Source organism: Echeneis naucrates, chromosome 13, assembly GCF_900963305.1.
Source record: "Echeneis naucrates chromosome 13, fEcheNa1.1, whole genome shotgun sequence".
NCBI classification, from domain to species: Eukaryota; Metazoa; Chordata; class Actinopteri; order Carangiformes; family Echeneidae; genus Echeneis; species Echeneis naucrates.
Window position 1 is genome coordinate 6,136,251 of NC_042523.1, and position 13,019 is coordinate 6,149,269.

General features: G+C 40.9%; 1 protein-coding gene across 7 annotated transcripts in view; it reads left to right on the plus strand.

Annotated features, from left to right (window-relative positions):
* The first annotated feature begins 7,017 nt into the window (after window positions 1-7,017).
* The window catches only part of arhgap42b (Rho GTPase activating protein 42b), a 60,179-nt gene continuing 54,177 nt past the window's right edge, over window positions 7,018-13,019 (plus strand). For all 7 annotated transcript variants that reach the window (XM_029518321.1, XM_029518322.1, XM_029518320.1 and 4 more), the window contains exon 1: window positions 7,018-7,257. In XM_029518321.1, coding sequence (XP_029374181.1) covers window positions 7,104-7,257 — 154 coding nt within the window. In that variant the 5' untranslated portion in view covers window positions 7,018-7,103. The remainder of the gene's footprint in view (window positions 7,258-13,019) is intronic.

The window sequence follows — 13,019 nt, forward strand, 5'->3', positions numbered from 1 at the left end:
TTCATTTTCAATTACCTTGCTCAAAGCTATGGGGATGCCAGAGATGGCAAACAAAGCCTCCGTCAGTCAATCACCTGCAGTGAAGGCATGCACTCTCCTTTAAAAATGAAAGCTTTTGCTGTTATTGAGACTTTCCTTCGAAGCAGAATCCTCTGCAAGAAATACTGGTCTCTTCTTCCACTCACTGATATTTTTCTCAAACATGAAATTGACACAGTAACAGTTATACAGCCTGAGCTTTTGTTTCATCAACAACGGCCAAAGATTGCCTTTGTGTCAATTACTGAATGCGTGTTAAAGCTAGGGGGTTCACATTTACAGAAAATGTCTGAAATCTTGAAAGTGTTGCGAGATGAGGAAAAAAGATGGAACTTTTTTCTTTTTTTTTTGCAATTCCCCACAACCTAGCATCACCACATACAACTGCTCAACCACTATATGTGCCCATATTGATTCTCTTAGAGGGATAATACTCCCTCGTCGCCTCAGGGAACTGCTACTAGTTTTGAATTTTCTGAGAATTGTTTCCGTGATTTCTGCTTTAGCATGCTCCGTGGAAGTTAATCTCTTTGGCCGTTTCTCTCTGTCAGCAGAAGAAATATAGTGGATAGAGAAACTTCAGGTGACATAAAACTAATGGGCTTTAAATTTAACCATGAGAAGGGAAGATGATTAGAAAACTTTTTGAAGAATGTAAAATTATAATTCAGCCTCCCTGAGGAAGACTCTGAAGCACTGGAAGACCTATGTAATTCTCTCTCTGATGAAAACCCTTAATGCTGATTTATCTGATCAAGAGCGTCTCAACAGCTTTCTCAGGTCTGCCTCAGGAATACTAATATTCCTATATCCAGAAGGCTTGTTCGACAGACAGTGGAACAGAACTCAGGCTTTACAAACAAAGTCTTTTGGAAAGTCCAATATTTGATCGCCTAGAATTTACAGCTGTGAAGGCTCTGTTGTGTCCCATTTTATTTTTGGTCAATTTTAGGTGGTAATAGAGAAAAAAAAAGTTATCTGAAATAAATATCTGGCTATCTGAAATAAAGTAAAAAGTTTCAGAGACACATTAATCTATTAAAACCAGGCTGGAAAGAGGAGAGGCGAAAGCACACACCACCGCTGATATAGAGCAGAAAATTCATATTCAGTTTGTGTTATTCATGTTTACATTAAATAACATGCTGGATGGAGCTCATTTTTGTGGGGTAAAAATAAGCTTATTCAAACTTCTCTCTGCATCAAAGATTTCAACAAAAGCTGCTAAAGCCCAGGATTTAATGAGGAAGAAAGAAAAGCCATGGCACCGTTTCCAACCAGAATGGCATTTAAAAAAGATGTCTGGTCAAAAGCACGGTGTCCAGATGGATTAAGCCGCAAGAGAGATTGATCCAGTTTTACATGCAATCTGTTGTTTTCTGTCGGGACCAGGATATGAACTGGATCTTATGCTCTTAACTCTCAGATGGTTAAAATGACTTGTCCAAAAAATTATTCTGCTCATTGCATGTGGCTGGTTTTTAATTCTGCATATCTTTGAAAATGACCTTTTCTTTGTAAAAAAAAATTAAAATAAATAAATAAATAAATAAAAATGTAACTAGTCTGTAAATTGAGTTGGCCAGCAACAAATATCACTCCAAAGAAGTGTGCTCATGCTTTTTTTTCTTTGAGAAAAGGATTTGAAAAAACTATCAAAAAAGAAAAGGAGGAAGAAAAAAAAACACCTGACTGCTAAAGAAAAGATAAATGAACTGTTACATTTTTATATCACGTTTTGGTGCAATGATAAAAAAAGTTCCTGCTCAGTTTGGTCTCTATCTTTCTTCAAAACACAATTCTATTTTGGTGGTCAAAGGGCAAACTGGAAATAATCTGGGCCATAAAGAGAAGTGAATCATTCATTTTTCAATGATGCATTAGATGTGAAATATTCTGCTAATATTGTGCTAAAACCGAATGAAAGCAGACTCTGAGGTTCAGAGAAAATCAAAAGTGGCTGTTGGCATTTGAAGTGCTAACTGCCTCCTACATCTGGTTTTAAAAATAAGAACAGAGGATTCTTTCATGTGTGGTAATGTTAAAATCTCTGAAGCCTCTGCGCCACAGTCTGTGATTTTCCTGTTCAGTGCAAAGATCGTTGATGACAAACATCCTCACAGTGTGGGGCCAACAGAGCAAGGTGCCATAGAGTAGTTTATTCGGCTTGACAGGGGCGTGCTGCGGTTGAGAGGTCTCTTTTTGAATTTCTGCTGCTTCGAATTAAAGCCAGTGTCCGAGGAAAGCACACAGCGACTGTTTGCTTACAGAGCTGGTGGAGCAGCACTTGCAATTTATCACCCGGACTTAAATTTGTGCCTGCAGTCCACCTGGACAGGTTTCACCTTATGAAGGTCAATGAGGCAAAAAGAAAGAAAACCTCCTCTGTTCCGAGGACACTGAGGAAGATTTGTAAGTCAAAAAGCTACAAGATACAAGAAACAGAGGTGACATGCAAGTGCGCCGGATCTCATTTACTCTCCGGCTGCAGCATCTTCTAGGAGATGTTGTCTCGCAGCTGAGGGATTTCAAGGTACAAAAGCTTCCCATTACAATTTGCTCTGTGCTGTGAAAAGCAATAAACACAATCCCGGTGGACACTTGCTTGCTTTCGAGATGTCTTTGTGTAAAAGGGAGGTAATCATGCATAACTGCGCCAAACGTCATCTGGACATCGCAGTCATAAACGGAAGCACTCTTTGGCAGATTGCACTGTCAGGAGGTAAACAAGTGAAAGAATGAGGAGGGACTCATCTGATAGGAAATGTCAAAGCTTGAATGGATTGAAAAAAAAAAAAAAAAAAATCTCCTAAATTAGGGTCATTAATCATGAGCTGGGAAAAACTGTGACACGTCTCGTTCTCCAAAGCTGTCCTCTGGAACTAAAATGCGCGCCACCCGGAAATTGTGCAATTACCTAAATACCTGATTGAAACGAAGAGTGCATGCATGGCCGTGTTATCTGTTAATTGGGAAAGTATTATATGGAGATGATTGTCATCGCGAGACGCCCGGTTATCTAATCCTTTTTTGTCACATCCATCTGTTTGTCACAAATGCGGAATTAGCACAACAACGACGCTGCCTTTAAACGCACTTACATCTGAAGCTATCCCACACTGCGCAGCCACGACACTGAGTGTGATACGGCTTAGTCAGAACTGTTAGGCAGTAATACACATGTCAAGTGTGACATCTTAAACGCTATGATTTCTGTACTTTCAGATGGAAAATTGAGAGCTGTGCATTGAGCAGATTTTTTTTTTTTTTCCCGCCAAGTCCATCTCGCAGTCATCATCTTTCACCCAATAACCCAGTTCAGCCCTGCAGAGAGCACACAGCAATTAACTGGGAGCAACAGGGTTTCCACTAATGTATCACATTTCTCTGCTCTGGTGTCGATGTAACAAACTGCACCCCTGAGGGCTGCTGCTGCAGAATGATGGCACGAGGCCTGAAACTGACAGGGGCATGTAGGGAACCAACAGCAACCCCCCCCCACCACCTCTCTCACCACGACACATCCTCTAACGCTGACTGCCTCACTGCACCATGCAGCCATATCGGACCAAATCTAATCAGGAGTCACCTTACCTGTGCATAGCTCACAGCGGAGCTAATCGATGCAGCTTATTCTGCATGGATTATTGATATGTGTTGTAAAATCCAGGCCTTTTTTGGAATATATATATATATTCCATCTGAGTTGATGATTCTTCGTCGGCAAAAGGCCAGATGCTCTGTTTAATACAAGGTCAACGAAACCGGGGACAAGGGAAGATGTGTCTCATATCTAATTTCTTCCTTCCAATATGTGATATGTGAAGGATGTGTCACTCACTGCTGAAAAAAAAAAAAAAAAAAAAAAGCCTGTGTGCTGTGAGCATGTGTGTCTGTACAACCCTTTTATAGTGCGTTCTTGGAGTCAGTAGGTGTAGCGGCAGAGGAAGACATGGGCACTGCTTCTCGCTAGACTTATGTTTGCATGACTAATATGAATGTGCACATGCCTTTATGAGAGAGGAGTACAGGGACACAGCTCTCTATTGATTATCATCTTAATTAATCCAAATTTCCCTCAAAGACTCTACAGGCAGCTATTTTAGATTGCAATTAGCCATGCTTCATACAGTTAACCACTCGTCCACACTGGTGTGTTGTTGAGGTGATATTTCAGACTGCTTTTCTGAAATGCACTATTTAGCTTTATTTTCTGAGAATTAGCTCCTCACTGAACTATTGCTTTTCCCACAGTCGTGTCCCGCTAAATGGATAAAGCATCCAAGAGTGTTATAATGACTCCAATCATCATGCATCCCCAGGCAATCTGGGCACTGTGGCCAGCTTTTCCAACATGTCGATTTAATGCAATTTTAGCTGTGACCAGGATGAGCATTTCTCCTCCCAGTGAGTCACTCTGAGTTTCCGTTTGGTTTCATCACAAGACTTGAGATTTCATCGCTGTAAGTAAACACATACATGTAAGGAAACCGATGTAGCCGCTCCTTTCTCGGGCGCTGCCAGAGGCTAAGCTTCGTTCCATTTCCTTGTCTCCGCAATCTTTTGACTGTAGCGTGCCCCGGCCACGGCATTTGAATTTTGAGTGTGAGTGTCTCAGAGTCAGAAATAACACTGACACAGATAACACTGTGCCAGACAGTGTCGACAGTCAGTGCTATAAACGGTGAGATGGGGGTAGCAGATGGTGACTGTTCAGGAAGTCATACTGAAGTGGACACTCATTGAACTCTTTGGATCGGCAGATGATTTCCTGTGAGATTGTCATGTGGCATGTTCAGGTGTCATGATTCCTGGAATATTAGGCAGGGATCTCAATCCTCTGATTGTGAATCGGTATTTTGATGAAAATTTTGAAGTTTTAGATCCCTTAATTGTAAGACAAGCGGGAGACAACCTTTTCAGCCCCGCTGCTTTATCAGATTCATAATATAATTGGGGTCCCCAAGGTTAAAGCAGGAGCTAATTGATGCTCATTCTGCATGGATTATTGATATCTCTTCTGAAATCTAACCTGTTTTCCGTCTGAGTTGATGACTCTCCATCAGGAAAAGGCTCTGTTTAATGTGGTGAAAACAAGACTGAGAAGGTGGAAAGCTGCGGATGTGATGATTAACGAGAACTTCTTCCTGTGATATGAGGAAGAGTCCCTCATAAATATTACATATTTATGAGCTGTAGATCAAAATTTTGAAGTTGCAGACCTGTCTCCTTCAATTACTGGACACATGGGAAACAACCTTTTCAGCCTCCCCCCCAGCTTTAGCAGATTCATAATGCAAGCGGGATTCCCCAGGGGTAAGGCAGGACATGCTTGTCAATGTTCTGATAAAAATATTCCTGGCGTGCTGCTGAAATTAGTTTTTACCTGATCAGATGAAGCACCACTTTCATATAATTCACTAGCACATTAAATGATCAAAAAGAAACTGCTTTCATTTTGAGAGAATGCAGCTTGACCACAGGCCGAGTCGAAATTGCTGGAACTTGATGCTAACACACACTAACAATCGAGCTGCAGCCCCATGACGCTGCCGAGGAAGGTTATCTGTCTCCAGTGATTTATCCCGCTGCTACCTTACAGTGAAATCGGGTGTCTTATTAGGAAAAGGTTACTCGTTAGTTATCAGGGAGGAAGGGTAAAGGCCTACCTTCCAAATGGCTCTGAGCAAAAGCCCAACCCCGCTCACAGAGCTTATGGTCTGCTCTTGATAGCGAAAGCATTCAATTATTAATGTGTTTTCATTTGCCTGTGTTGGTTCAGGCCAATGCTGCAACATCCGCCTCTCCACAGAGATGGTTTTAACACTTGCAAAGCGCCAAAGTAGGAAGAGTCACCCCAGCGACTTGCCACGTGCCACTGGTGAAAGAGCCTCCACCTCACGCCTACTAAAATACTCATTTGGAGTGGGAAATTATTGTCACTAGCCTTCCCTGGTGCCTGAAGAGAATGTGACCGATTCCTCTGACTCCAATTAGACTCTAGTTTAATTACTTCCATTTACCAAGGTATTAATTCAGATCCCTCTTCTCAAACCCTCACTAACTCCACTGTGACACATTGTCACCCATAATTCCTTCACACAGTTCACTATTTCGTAACCTAAGACCGCTGGCAGACAAAAGCCTAGGGTGAGCCACCGCTCAGAATAATCATAATGATGAGATAAAATGTGATGTAGAAGTATAATGTCGGACCAATAATTGTTGAGTAGTCGGCATTCTGCCGTGTGTGTCATATAGTCTGGAGGAAGGAATAGCAGGGGAAAAAAAACAAAACTTTATGAGCTTGTGTTGACACAATCATATTAAAGCTGAAAAACTATTTTCCTGAGTCTTAGCTGACCCTGAGATTTAATACGTCGGTACTTTGGGCGAGTTGGCCATTTTATCTGGCCATAAATTTAGTTTGTCCTTATTTTGTATTATCTCACAGATTTGCCCTTTATGGTGTTTGAACAGAAGATGAACTTATTTCTTTGTCTCTATGATTTGTGGTTCAAACCAAAGGAAAGGTCCAAAGATCAAAACCCCCAGAATCCTCAGGAAACCTATCAAACCATAATAATGTGGGCCCCTCAGTGGTCTTACTGTATTTGTCTGCCTTCATTAAAATGCACCAACGTGTTGAACTGCTGAACTGGACACCCCACCCCCCACCCTCTGTGCTTTCTGACCTTTTCATTGAAATGTAGCTCTTGAGGTATCTCTTACGGAATGCAGTGCCTGAATGAGTTCCAGGTGGACTCGCTCCTGGTCCTTATGGTGGTTTCTGCAGAAACCACCATAAAATATCCCAGACTAACCAGCAGGAGTCACACGACCACTATTTTCTATAATGGCCCCTAAAAAAAAAAAAAAAAAAAAAAAAAAAAAGTAGAGAAAATTCAGGCGGAAGTGAGCAACTGTTCGGAGCAGGAAAACTTTTTTTTTTTTTTTTCCTAAGGGGGGGTCCGGTGAAGTAGATCGGGAGGACGTGATGAGAAGTAAAAGCTTGTCCACGCCGAGTTACTGAGACTGAAAGGCGGCTTTGTCGTTGAGCTACAATGGGACTCCCCACTTTAGAGTTCAGCGACTCTTTCCTGGACAGTCCGGACTTCAGGGAGAGACTGAAATGCCACGAAATCGAGCTGGAGCGGACGAATAAGTTCATCAAGGAGCTGATCAAGGATGGAAACATGCTCATCACTGCGCTCAAGAGTGAGTATCCCGGAACTGAGTGACGCGGCCCTGCCTTTTATAACGCGGGTCTATTTGATGTCCCCCACAGGCCACTTTTAGGGACTTTAGTTGTGTGTCGGTGTGTGGAGGATCCCGTCTCTTTCTCACCGAGCCCGATGAGATGATGATGATGATGATGATGATGATGATGAGCAACACAGAGACCACATGCACTCCTTTAACGGGAGGTTGTTGTCATTACAGGACAGATGTTTGCCTCTTTAGGCTGCAGACAGACTTGTCTCTGAGGCTGACACTGATGACTGTCGGTGATGTGGAAGGGTTCAGTCTGCTTCATGTCCAAACATAAGGAGCCTTTGAATTTGCCTCAACCTTCTGTAAAAGATGCTTTTGGGTCCCCTGTCAGACGAACAGAGGGATATTATGGACAGAGAGCTGTGGCTCAGTGTCTTCTCAGGGTGATGTGAACTTCCTGTCTTGCTCCTTAGAATTTGAGTTGTTAAAATAATAATAATATGTGTGTGTGTGTGTGTGTATAAACACAGTACATAGTTCAACCAAGAGCAGTCCTGTCTACCCTTAGTGATAGGAAGCACGATAGCTTTCACTCATGTTATCACTTTTCCTATGCGGACCAGGTTTTTGCTTTTTGCTGCTGGTGTTGTCACAGAGACTACAGTGCGCCACCCAGATTTGAGCATATAGAGCTCAAAGTGAAAACCGCTTTACAATCAAATATTTATAAGGTTTCAAATATGGCAAATTATTTATCCGTATGTGTGTGTGCACCCCAGAATGATGTGTTGAAATATTTGTCGATTGAAATGGGTTTAAAGCGCAATCTAGGCCTACCAAGTGTGAGTTACATGGGCATACTGTGTAGTGAGCAGTGAGTTTGATTGTTGAGCAGCACAGACAGATTTTTAGCCCTCGCACAAAGGCATTGCAGGCACACAAACACACGGTTTGTCACCCCAAATTATCTTATTTCTGAGTACAGTCAATATCATCTCTCTATTAATTAGGCAGAGATTTTAAAGATGGACAAGTAAATGTGATACATATGGATTTGTGTTACACAAAATGTCAAAAGAATCCAGTTGGGTGGGCTATGAGTTTGATTGCAATGGACAGATGAGTGGAAACAGAAGTGAATTAGGAAATCAAGCAAAATGCAAAAAGTTCCTTCATGTTTCTCACTGGTTTTCTCCACTGGTGCTTCTTCCTCATTTGCTCAACCAACGTGACTTTTGAGGCACTCTGTTGTGTTTTTTTCACACAGTTTCACTGTCACTTGAACCATCATGCCTTACACTGACATTGAAATGATTCTGCCGTTTGTCTGGCCAGCTGAAGGCCAAACCTATTTAATACCATTTTCTTTTTCTTTTCTTTTCTCTCCTTTTTTTTTTTTTTTTTGATAAGAAGGTTACCCTGATCGGTTTATTCACGGCAGTGAGAAGACTTAATAGCATGAGGCCAAAGTTTTATGCAAACGGTGAACTACCAAATTAGATTTATTTATTATTATTTATTATTTATTAGATTTCAAGAACTGAGGCTGCACTATGCCGATGAGACAGTGGCAAGTGAATTACTTCTGATTGGGTTATTGATGCAGAAAATCTTGGTTTCCCACCAGGTGCAAACTTGCAGTAAAATTATAAACGAAGAATGTTAATTCACTGGTGATGAACGTTATTGTGTAAGCCATTACCATAAATAACCAGAAACTGGGGTCCAACTAAATAAAGCTGTTTAAAAGGAATTTTTCGGTTGTATTTGTTGTGTTTTGGGCTTTTTTTGTTTGTTTTAGTGATGAGTGGGTCAGCCCCTTAACTGGAAGTCCCAGTTTCAGTCAGGGGTGGGGTCAGAGTGCAGGAAGCAAGGAGACGGAAATAAATTATTGATGGTCTTTAACTTCAGACGCCACAAAGGTTTATGACCTTTTATGACCTGCCATCAGAGGGGACATTATTGGAAGACCTTCAGTGGACCCTTTATTTTAATAGTAGTCATCTCATGTTTCAACATTGAGTAGTATCCCATAATTTATATCCTAACATGTGGCATCTGTGTGAATGAGGCCTGGTTAGGTAAGATTGACTTTCTTGTTAATACATTACCAGAAAATTGACTCTTCGGTCTGAAACCTCACTTTGTAGTCTCTAGTGTGTTTAGCTGCAGTCCTGACTGTGTGTTGTCTAGTATGGAATAAGAAAGGGAAGTCATTCACATGTTTAAAGACAATTATAGAAACTTCCTGCTTGTTTATGTCTTACTTCTTTATAGGATTAACTATGCATTGACAGCTGTAATTAAATTTTACTGGGCTGACTTCAGGCTGCTGTTGGAATAATGAGGTAGTAAAGAAAGGTACATTAGGCTTGGTTTTTGGGATAAAACAGAGACTATGCCCTTTATTATCATTATAGTCGAGAGTATGTATAAAGGCCTCGGTAAAAAAAGATTTGCACGCTTGTATATCCATCCTAATGCACATGTCAATGCTTAAGATGAGGATTGCGGTCAAAAAATTCCCAAACTGCAATGAATTTCAAACCAGCTTTTCGTTGGTGTGGATAATGCGTTCCAGGTGCAAGTAAGAGCTTTGCCTCTGTGGCTGGTATTCACTGTTCACACCTGGTGTAAATAACAACTGCTGACTCTTATTAATCCCTCTGCTTGACTACAGTAATTGAATATACTAAAGGCACTAATTACGCTTTGGTGAGTTGGTCGGGAGAAACCTCAGATACAAACCAAATGATGATAGAATCAAGATGAAAGTTTGCCTAGAAAGTAGGAAACGCTGCATGCCCACAGCGTCACTCTGTATGTCTCTGTTTAGCAGTTTTAGGGCAACAACCAACCAGGATATCAACATTTTCTCTAGAGATCGAGCCGCATTGACATGTCAATTAAGGAGGTTTTGGTTGATGGAGCTTGGCACTGGTGTTGTGTCAATGATCTTAGACATCCTGGAAAACAGTTGTGGTAGCAGGAAAATAATATAAATCAGAGAGAAAAAGTAAAATGTGCTGGAGAGAATTCTGTTGTGGAAAATAATAAAAATACACAAAAACTTCATTTGTCTGTATTTTGATTACATTTATGTCCACGATCATGCTGATGTAAAATGGTATGCCAGGTGATCAATATTCTGACTAGGCTGCAATTGGTTTTGTTTGGCAATGCTGTGAACGCAACCTGAAGTCATGTCATGCATGCAAGTTGGATTGATGTACAACTTATGTGGCTGGAACTCTATTTGTGATGTTTGGAAGTAACTGCTGGTTTCTAACTGTTTTTAGAAACTTTACAAATTGAAATTCTCTTCCCGACTTATTTTAAATTGTTAATGTGTTTGCTTTCTGGTTTTTGACTGTAATGATCCAAGTCTGGCAGACCAAATATTTCAAAGTGTTTTGAGCTGTACATTTAGGCTTGTCAATCTAGTTTTGTCCGTTGGGGAAAACTGTAGGTTGTACAGCTTGAGCTGTGTAGTCATTAATGATCTGGCAGCAAGGGGTTAATGTAATTCATCAGAATAAAGTGAGTCAGGTTATAAATTGATAATGATGATAATGATACATTTTGTCGACGCAGCACTTGGCATGAGTGCTGTGTGACAAGGTTCTTGTGATCAATTTGTCTTGATTTAATAATTCAGTAAGCATGTAAGAGATGATGCAAAACTCTGTGCACCTCCACAGACGGGAACATATGGTGTACAGTATGATTCCTATCTGTCATATGAGCGAGATCGGCACTGGAAACGTCCTGGAAAATGATGTGTAGAAACGAGCGGGAACTGTGTAGGTTCATCGTTTACCGTAGACACGCAAGAGGGAACATTAACCTGCTCATCTAACTCTCTGCAGAAAGAGAGTATTGATATATTTCTAAATATTGCATGAAGCCATATAAAGTTGCTTGGTAGGTAAGTCGCTGAAAAAAAGGCAAACTTTCACAAAGTTTGAAATCATCAGTTTCTTCCATATAAGCTGGCCATGCGATGGCAACCTGTCCAGGGCGTAACCCCCCCCCCCCCCCCCCACCTCACCCAGTGTGAGCCGGGATTAGCTCCAGCACCTGCTGTGACGCGGAAATGGAAAAGCCGTAGAAGATGAATGAATGAATGAATTAATGAGTCTATATAAGTGGGTCTCCGTGTCCTTAGTAGCTCTCTCACTTCTTTTATGATTTATCAAATTTATCTTCGAGCTCCAAGCTGCCTTAAGCATTGAGAAAGATTGAAGGCAAAAATGCTAAACTACAGACATTTAACAAGTATATAATATGCTTGTGTTCGCAGGTCATTGGTTTTATTTACTTATGTAATAGCCACAGAAAATGCTACTGTGTGTTCAACAGTCAAGAAGTGTGTTAAAGGATCCTTCACGCTACCAGCTAATTCCAGGTGGTAAAAGTAGAAATGAACTGAAAATGTAAAAAAATAAAGGAATGAGATCATCTGTTTGATATCATCTGGCTTCCTTAGTTATTATTTATGTTGTCAGTTCATCGTTGTCATGGGCATCTAATTTTCGTCTTCTTTTTCTCCTTTCATCTTGCTAAGCACTCTAACTCCTCATTAGCCTTCCTGATGTGGCTGGACGGACCAGCTCGAAAGAAAAGATATCATTTGCACCAATAGGCTTGCTATATTCCCTTGGCTTTTGGCCTCTTACACTGAGTGTTCATTTGGTATTTGTTTGAAATTGTGTGCGGAGAGAAGCTATTAGACATTTGGTCAAAATGTGAAACTGCAAGCTTACAAGGCTAAAGGTCAAGACACCAGTGTTAAGTCTACATTGCCTATAAACTGGTTTAAACTGAGTCACTGACTGATAAAATGAAGCTGTTGTGTCGGCCTGGTATCTTATATTTTTGCCAAATATGGAGCACCATTGTGACATTGACAAGTAATAATTGACAATGACATTGATAAATGTTCATGTAAAATCTGCACTAAAGGCACTTAGGTGGTCCCAGTGCAGCACAGGAGTCCTGAGAGACCTGCACAGACTTGGGCAGCAATCATGTGTGTCCTTCATACATAATTTGCCCAAATTTGTAAAAAGCCATCCTCATTATTTGCTCATAATCCTAGAAGCTGGGATATGCACTTGAGTAAAGTATCCATTGCTGGCCTTCCTGTAGATATCTGCTGTTTCATTTTCTACAAAACCGAAATAGTTCTCAAATTTAGGGTGTTTGTTTATTTAAAACGATTTCTCTGTTAGTTATCTGTTATCATTAAAATCCCCCCTTTTTGAAGGAAGTTATTCTTCCATAAATCCTTGTAAATATTTAATCTTCATAATGAGATTTAATGCAATCTGCCATATTAACTCTTAAGTCTAAAGAAGAGGACTGCCCTTTATTATGTTAGCTGAGTCTCTGCCACCACCCTATGCCCACACCTGATCACCAGCTAGTGAGCAATGCTTCCTTCCCAGGATGCATGCAGTAATGAATGGTTGACACGCACGGGGGCGGTCATTATAAAAGCTACAATATTTAGAAAGACTTTAGAAAGCACTTTCATTGCCTGCGTGTATAGTGCCGAGGTATTTGTTCAACTTAATATGGCTGTAATTAAAGTTATTTTATTAAACGAGGACATGACATGTAGACTTTTTGTTGGAGGTGATTTCACAATAGCTCTCGGCTTTGGGAACTCTGTGTTTGTTTGTCTGCGGACAGATGATGCTCCCAAGGCTCAGTCACAGGAAATGTCCTGTAAACATGCTTGTATAACCATCCCCCATCCT